The sequence below is a fragment of the Arachis stenosperma genome, chromosome 3 (genome assembly GCF_014773155.1).
Source record: "Arachis stenosperma cultivar V10309 chromosome 3, arast.V10309.gnm1.PFL2, whole genome shotgun sequence".
Taxonomy (NCBI): domain Eukaryota; kingdom Viridiplantae; phylum Streptophyta; class Magnoliopsida; order Fabales; family Fabaceae; genus Arachis; species Arachis stenosperma.
This window is the reverse complement of record NC_080379.1, coordinates 13737195-13746617: the sequence shown is the minus strand read 5'-3', so window position 1 is coordinate 13746617 and position 9423 is coordinate 13737195. Positions and strand designations below refer to the sequence as shown.

Below are 9423 nucleotides of genomic sequence, written 5' to 3'. Positions count from 1 at the left end.
CACCGATGAAAAATAGAGTTTTCCGGTTTCGTCTGTTTTGGCTCCACGGCGACGAGCATGTGTGCCTCATGTTTGACATCTATAGGAGAATCATGACGGAACAAGTTATAGAACTTTATATAGAGGTCAATGATGTTGGTAGCGGTGGATTTGGCCACTCGAATTTTGTGCAGGAGCGATCCACCTCTCGCACCACCACTGATACATGTTGCGAGTCTAGTGTAAGACATGGACGTGGATGGTGAGAAATCCGATGAGGAGTATGTTGCGGATAGCAACGATAGTGGTTGTTCTGAAGATGATGACGAGGAGGAGATTGTATCCAAGACACTAGTGGAGACATCAGTTCGGTATCTTCTTCCTGTCCCACACCCAATTTCGGCCTTATCAGTTGTACCCAGTCACTATTAGACATTGGATGTGGACGCGATGCACGAAAAAATTCTGTTTTCCAACACGGGTGAAGAATTATAGCATTCGCAGAAGTATTGAGTACCGAGTAGTGGAGTCGGATCGATTAAAGTACCATGTTAACTGCCGGCAATATGCAGCTGGATGTTCGTGGAGCCTTCATGTTGTCCTCCGACAGAATTTTGGATATTGGTGAGGCCTGGTTTAACTGTGGTTTAATTAATATCATTTATCACTGTTATATTTTGTGTAAATGTCAACCATGTATGTGTTATTTCGTTAAGGAGGTGGCATAGGGTTGGAGGAGCGCACACGTGTTTAGCACCAACCATGTTTCAGGACCATCGACAGTTGGACGGCAGCCTTATTTGCCGTGTCAACCTGCTATTGATACAGTCCAACCTATCTTTCAGCACCCTGTACTATAAGGTACAGTTAGGCAAAGCTATCATTTCAAACTCTCGTATAGAAAGGTTTGGATGGTGAACAAAAGAGAATTGCACAGATATACAGAGATTAAGATGAGTCATAAAATAAGGTGCCTAGGTTGCTGCAAGCACTGCAGAGTTATTTGTTCCAAAACAATATGTGAGTTCAAGGCCATACCGTACTATGATGGACACCTTATGGTGCGCGACTTTTGCATGTTTGATAAAATATTTTGTGCCTTCCCTGCTTGTGTGGAGGCATTCAAGCATTGTAAGCCTTTTGTCTCAGTCGATGGCACGTACTTGTATGACAAATATGGTAGTGTTTTGCTTATTGCAGTGGTACAAGACGATAACAACAATATTTTTCCTATTGCTTTTACAATTGTTGAGTTTGAGTTCACTGGGTCCTAGTCTTTCTTCCTTACCAATTTGACATGACATGTGATCCCACAAGACAATCTGTTGATTATTTCTGACAGATCCTAGGCGGTCAAGGCTGCACCCTGTTGAGGGAGAAAGACTCTTTCCTCTGCGCATCCTGCTATTGGACTGCAGGAAGCCTGGCACTTAGGGGGGAGCACGGGTAGTGGGTACCCGATTACCGTCCGAACCCGAACCAAATCATAACGGGTAATCGAGTCCGACCCAAACCAAATCAAAGGCTCTCTTTAGTAATGTAACCAAACCAAAGGCTCTCTTTAGTAATGTGTTTAGTTTTTAATGTATTTGATATTTAACATGTTTGGATTATTTCTATTGATTTTATATGTTTATTGTACTTACAGAATTTTTAAGATAAAAATTTCATTTTTTTTATAAATTTCTGTTTCATCGGGTATCCAATTATCCGAACCGAACCAATCTGTTCTTAATCGGTTTGGTTTGGTTCGGATACATACACAAAAAACGTAAATCCAAACCAAATCGAACAAATTACAATTCAATTGGTTCGGTTCTAATTTCACCATAAATCTGAATCAACTCGACCCGTGCTCACCCCACTAAGTAGCCGCTCTACCAACGCCCAAGTCTCGGTCCCGTACTATGTGTGAAAATCAGGGAAGCACCCATCCACTGGCTTTCCATGCGTGCATAACCCGAGGTGGTACGTGACATCCTGTAGGGTGATCGCGCACTCACCCCCATGACAAGTAAAAAGTGTGGGTCTCAGGATGCCAACGCTCTACGAATATCGTAATTAGAGAGTTGTTAAACACGAAATTCCTCAGTAGCACTGTATCGCCAAAACCAGCATCCCTTAAATAAGGGACAACAGCGTTCAGTGATAGGAGTATGTGACTGACTCACTTAAAAAGAAGTAGGCGAGTCCTCTGGTAAACAATAAAAAACTCGAATGAAAAATCTATAAACCTATAAAGCTATAAAAATTTTAATGTAAAAAATTATTCCACTAAACATTTACATCACAAATTAATTTAAATTACAAATAAACTAGTTTAACAAATAACTACAAATATTTACCATATAAATTAATTTAAATAAAAATATTTACTTAAATAATTAATAACTAAATTAATAAACGTTGATATAATTTAATTTAAATAAAAATATTTATTTAAATAATTAATAATAACATTAATAAACTATCTCCTTTATAATTAATAACAACACTAATAAACCATCTTTTTCGTAACTTACATTAACTAAAAATATTTACTTAAATAATTAACAACTAAACCATCAACTTAATAACTTAATTTAAATAACAACAAATCTAAATAAAATTATTTACTTAAATAATTAATAACTAAAAACATAAACATCTTGTTACTTAACTAAGTTAACTAAAAACATTTAGTTAATTAATTAATAACTAAATTAATAAACATATGGTTAATAACTTTGTTTAAAAAAAATAAACCTAAATAAATATTTAGATAACAAATTCATTTTACTAATACCGAAATCATATCCTATCATTTAAATTATTGCTAATAATATATTCATTCGTCTAACATATATTGTATACTAATTCTATAAAAGTATCATAAATATGGCTACACATGTATGTTTTAATATAAACATAAGAAAAACAACACCAACTTTAAAGTTGGATACCCCGACAATGTGCCATGTTACCTTCAGTCGGTTGATGTTCGCATCATGTGCATCGACACGCGCCATAATCTCCTTATAATTCGATAATGTGATTAGAAAAGGATAGAATTGAGAGAAAAGTTAAAGAAATGGATGTAATAAGGACTCAAATGACGCTGTAAACGAAATACATTTTTTTTTTCGAAACAAAAAGCTTAACACAATAAGGTGGAATATCAAAAGAAAAGTACTAGACAGATAAAATAAACTAATTCCTAATCATCTTCGACAATGCCATCAACAACCTAAAAGATCAAATATCACTCCACCCTTTGTAACTCCTAATCGACCTGTTAACTACTTTCGCAACACCTGTTTCTTGATTCCTGAAGATTCTATCATTCCTTTTCAACCAAGTGCCACAAATAATAACAATAAAACCAAACTACCAACATTCTATCAATTTGACTGCACGATTGACCCCTGAATCATGTAAACTTATGGTCATTTAGTTCTATATCCACCAATTCCATTTCATGTATCCATGTTTTAAAGTCTTTCGTTGTTGCTGCTAACACACTAGCGCCTTATTGTTTGTCAATTTTCCTTCTATATACAACCATCTCTCTCCTTTGTAACAATTACTCAACCTAAACATTATATCATCCCACACCGCACAATGAAAATCATTGTTTGTCAATTTTTCTTCTATATACAACCATCTCTCTCCTTTGTAACAATTACTCAACCTAAACATTATATCATCCCACATTATAATAAACCTCCGAAAACACCTTCCAATCCCACAAATTTCCAACCCACTGCATCATTACCCCAAAATTGCACTATACCAAACTTAGTAATCACCACCTTTTTTGTCTCTATCAATCCTAACATATTCACATTATTTTTACGCTTAAAGTTTTTACCATTTTCTATTTTCCACCACCCCCTAAACCCCTCACACTTCATAAACTAAAATCATTTAAAAACTTTATTACACATTTTATTCCGATTTTTGGGGCGGCTCCTTCTTGCTTTCTCTTTCTATTTTGCTTGCTTTCTTTTTTGTGCCAATACTTCATTCTGAACTTGGAGAATAGTTATAATGTCCTCATCCTTGTCATATAAAACAGCTCTTGATTCGACCGCCAGATCCCAAGCAGCCCTGTTTTCAACCATATCTTTATCCTAACTTCCTCCGTGTTTATCTTGATTAGTTTCACCGTCTGCATCCTGCTATGAGTCTCCCAAATCTTTCAAGTTTCTTATAGCCCCTTCATCCTCCAACCCAGTTTATTCTCATCTTCTAAATCTAAATCATGCATTGCATCATCTCTCATCAGACATATGCCAACATGCTGCTTATCACTCCCCTCCAAGCTAGCGTAGATCTCATTAACTGCACTTGGTGAAATGTTTTCTTCCGTTGTGCTGTTCGAACAATTCTCCGTACCTTTACCAATCTCCTTCTCAGCTTGATTCTGCTCGTCGGGTGCATCAGGGACTTAACGCTCCTCCCTGCCCTCCACGCCATCAAGCTCAACACGGACATTATCACCTCCGCCATCAGTAGTTGACTTCCGCGCTGTTTCCAGATCCGCTTTGTCAGCGTTGTTCACCATGACATCAATCCCTTCGTGAACTTTCCACACCTCTCTCTTCACCATCGTCTGCAGCCGCCAACAAGAAAACCCTTTTAAAATGCACAATGACGTATTCTCTATCGCATCGCTGAACGAAAAAAAAAAAAAAAAAAAAAATATATATATATATATATATATATATATATATATATATATATATATATATATATTTCGTCCACTCTTACCTCGTTTATCATGCAAACGAAATAAAAGATAGAGATAGTACATTTTCGTAAAAATATTACAAATTGTATATTTTGATAAATAAAATATTTATTTATTTATTAAAAAAAATCCCATTAATTTATGTACTCTTTAATTTATGAAGGATATCAGCAATTGCATAACATTAACAATGAATGTTGACTTTGAACTTTGAAGTTTGAATGATACAGCTACCAATTCCCCACATGTGTGACTCAACTACCCACCATAAACGCATAATAAAGAAACTCTCCTCATGACTCAACATCTACACACATAACTTCACATAAGAATACATTATCTTTCAGTAATCAAACTCAAACAATGACTCTGCTTCGATGGCTTGCGATTCTGTTCCTTCTGCTCGCCGTGTACTGCGGTCTCGATCCGTTTCGACACAGCCCTATAGCCAGCTTCCCGGAATTCGAGGCCAAATTGATTCAAATGCCGCCGTGGTCCGAGGTGCCGCCGGAGAAAGACTCGGAGAATTTGTTGCAGAAATCGGAGGTGAAGTTCTTGAACGAGGTTCAGGGACCAGAGAGCGTTGCTTTCGACCCTCAAGGTCGCGGTCCTTACACTGGTGTCGCTGATGGAAGGATTCTCTTCTGGAATGGACACTCTTGGCTTCCCTTTGCTTATACCTCTCCCAACAGGTATAACAATTTTTGAAAAACCCTAAATTTCCACTTTGAGAGTGTTTTCTACTTTTCAAGTGGTGAGTCCTGCAAATCTACAATTAGTTCGCATAAATTATCATTCCTTAATTTAATTAGTCTTATCTTGATTTTAGTTTAGTTTACTTATTTCATGATTCTCACTATATGACAGAATTTAGTTTGATTTCAAACGTTAAATGGGACCCACTTTCCATGTTGTATCATATGGGCACTAATTGGATACTTGTACTTGTTAGTTTTAGTTGTAGGTAGGTAGTGTCCGAAGTTTTAACCACCTCAGCAAAAATAACTATCTTTTATACCGTCAGCGCGAATGTTCTTTTGCGAATGTTCATTTAAAAGAACGGATGAGATTACAGGACTATGCAAAACATTTTATACTGTCAGTTAAAATTAAACTCTTATTTAATCTGTTTTCAATGTTTATTTTTGAATTTCAATATATATTTTATACGAGTGGCTGATTTGGTGGTGGATTTTTTTATGTTTACCTAACATGGTTGAAAAATATATGTTTTTGAGCTGTTCTAGTTCTAGAGCAGAGCAATCTTTACACATACATCAACCCACTATGCCTTATTCATTTTTCACCCAGCAAGTTCTAGTTGTAGAACCATTTTCTCCCAATTTCGGAGTTTTCACTTCAGATCAAGTTCTGCTACTTCTGCAACATGCTGTTTACTTGCAGCATTGCTGACGAACCTTGAATTATTGTACACAAGGTCATCCTTTTCAAAGTTTGCGCTTGAATCTTTAAAGCTTGTTCTTGTTTGGATACTGAATTTAAGTTTTTGGATCAGTAGAGTGTATATGTTTGCAATATCATGTGATTAAATGTTAATGATCTTTCTATGTCCATTTCAATCAAACACAGGTCAGAATTGTGTGATCCTAAAGTACCTGCATCACCACTTAGCTATGTGACGACCGAGCACATCTGCGGAAGGCCTTTGGGACTCAGGTTCAACAAGAAAACTGGCGATTTATACATTGCGGACGCATATTTTGGGCTTCTGAAGGTGGGGCCTGAGGGTGGTTTAGCAACACCTCTTACAACTGAGGCTGAAGGGGTGCCATTCAGGTTTACCAATGATGTTGATGTTGACGAAGAAGGGAATGTTTATTTTACGGATAGCAGTGCGAAATATCAGCGCAGGTAGGATCCCCTTTTAAAACTTTTAGCAATCGCTATTTTCTTTTGAAAAACTTTGTACTGAATAGGGATATAATCACAAGATATTATTTTAAATCAGAGGAATCTGTTAGAAAATTATTTGTATAGCGACTTAAATGGAAGTGTTTAAACTTTGGAATCTGATTGATTTTTTTTTGTACAATATATGGACATGATAACAAATTTTGAACTGTAGAAATTTGATTGAAAATTGAATGATTTATAGGACCTTCAGAGTAAGTAAATCCTATAATTTTGTATCCAATATTCGGATACAAGAGAAGCATCCAAACTAAGTTAGAAATCCTTGGTTATAAATATGATGGATGCACCACTACTGAAATCTGGTGGTTTTCCATGCTTTAGAATTTTATGAACTTAGTTTTTCATGCATCATATAGGAAGAGTGAAGTGCGTTGTCTTATAATAACCTATCCCAAACGCAAATAAATGAGGAAGGTTATGCTAAGGCGTCAACAACCAATGTAAACACATTGTCAAATGTTTAGGCCTATTAGGCATCCCTCCCTATATGAAGCAGTTACTAAGGTGTTAGGCCTATTTAGAGTAATTTTCTTAAATATTTAATTCATAGAATTCTGAAATATTGTCATTATTGTTACATCTGTCTTGCTTTGTTGGTTCTAAAATAATTGTGTGCAGGAACTTTATTCAACTGGTATTTGCTGGAGACGATAGCGGCAGAGTTTTGAAATACAACCCTGACACTAAGGAAACCACAGTTCTTGTGAGAAACATTCAATTTCCAAATGGCATTTCCTTAAGCAAAGATCGTTCCTTCTTTTACGTCTGTGAAGGTGTTGTTGGCAGGTGAGCTTTTAACACTTTAAATAAGCACGACCCCTTGTGTTAGAAACTTTTACTTGCTTGCAAAGAAACTTATATATCTTGTTATCTACTGTTAAATGTTTACCACCCCAACAACGTGGTACTCAATCAGTGGTTCATAGCAAGAGATTCTAAGAGAATATATCTATATGTGAACCTTCTGATATGCTAGAGACTGCAAACATAAGTAGGATTAGTTTCTCTTTGGGTTCATCCTCAGTGTTTTTCTATTTTCTAGATTCTATAAAGGAAGACAGAGAAAACAGTACAATCAAATTTTTTATTCTCATTTCATGTTTTCGTTTTTATCTTCATAAAATCCTAAAACAAACAACATTGAAAATAACAACAGGAAATCAAAACAAAAACCAAATAAGAGGATATTTCTAAGTTGGTGATAATGCAAATTCCATTCACTAGTTGTTACCTGTGCTGAAAGAAAAACTAAGCAATGTTAGCTAGAAAATCTTTTGCTATTTTTCTGAAAGAACCTAATGATGGAAGTCCTATATCTGAATTCATGTTGATTATTAGAGTTCTTTTCTTTATACCATTTCTTCTTCTATATAGGCTACGCAAATACTGGCTGAAAGGCGAAAAGGCCGGGACTTCAGAGATCATAGCCATCCTGCCTGGAATCCCTGACAATGTGAGAGTCAATGAAGATGGCGATTTTTGGATTGCACTTCATTGCCGAAGGTATATGTATGCGTACCTTAATGCCCTCTATCCAAATATTCGGAAACTCATACTCAAGCTCCCTATACCAACAAAGATTCAATACCTGCTTCAAATTGGTGGCCGGCAACATGCGTTGGCTGTTAAGTACAGCTCCGAAGGCAAACTTCTGCAGATATTGGAGGATAGCGAGGGAAAAGTTGTTAGAGCAGTGAGTGAAGTGGAGGAGAAAGATGGTAAACTATGGATGGGAAGTGTTCTTATGCCTTTTATTGGAGTTTACAACTTGAAATGAAATAGATAACAATACTCTGTCTGAGCTATACACTACGTTGAAAAAGATCCTGAGTTTGATGTTTTGCTTAATTACAAGTTTTCATTGATGGACAATGAATTCACAGTTGAGGAAGTCCTTAAATGAATTCAAAATTGCTTCCATGTTGCCATGGATAGTTATAGTTGTGCACATCTCAGTAGATAAAACTGCCATTTGAATCAGAAACGAATTTGATCATTCCATAACAACCAGATAATATTATGTTTGGCAAAAAGCTTAAATTTTCAAGGTCTAATTTCACCTGCATAAATTTGTAACATATAAGATAATATTTATATAATTATTTTATGATAATTGATATATAATATTAATTTGTCATGTTATTGTGTTTGTTTGGGCGATACTAAGTTTATTAAAAAAAATATTTTTTCAATGAAAAAATATCGTTTTTCATTTTTTAGGGTGTTTGGTAAATTTTTAGTAATAAAAGTAAAAGTGTTAGAAAAATTAAAATTTTTTTTTGAAAAGTTATAATTTATATATTTTTTTGTAAGATCTTTTTTCTTAAAAAAAAAGATGTTCTTTAAATAATAAATAAACAAAATTTTTTTTATATGGTTATATCCAAACGGTGAAAACTCAAGTGCAGTCGATTTCAGTTTAGATGAAAATTTAGTCAAATAAAAAAATTTAGGCAAAACAGTCAAATTATCTAAAAGCTCTCATTTATCAACTTCATGTGAAGTCGATGAAAATTTAGTCAAATCAGTCAAATCATCTAAAAGCTCTCAGTTATCAACTTTATGTGAAGTCGACTGTTTCCACCTATCCAAACATAATTGATAAATAAAAGGATAAAGTATATTTTTTGTATCTGAAGTTTGGCAAAAGTTTCTAAAATATCCCTAAATTTTATTTTGTTTCAATTTTGTCCTAAAAGTTTTTTATTTGTATCAAATATACCCTCGACGGCTAAATTTTTAAAAAATTTAAGACCAATCTAACAATAATGTATGAA

At 35.0% G+C, this 9423-nt stretch overlaps 1 protein-coding gene across 1 annotated transcript; it reads left to right on the top strand.

The window, feature by feature from the left end:
• Window positions 1-4948: 4948 nt before the first annotated feature.
• LOC130969131 (protein STRICTOSIDINE SYNTHASE-LIKE 3-like) lies at window positions 4949-8679 on the top strand. The gene is made up of 4 exons (XM_057894727.1): window positions 4949-5403; window positions 6302-6583; window positions 7265-7432; window positions 8021-8679. Exons 1-4 carry the CDS (start codon window positions 5075-5077, stop codon window positions 8421-8423), a joined length of 1182 nt encoding a protein of 393 aa, XP_057750710.1. The 5' UTR covers window positions 4949-5074; the 3' UTR covers window positions 8424-8679.
• Window positions 8680-9423: the final 744 nt, after the last annotated feature.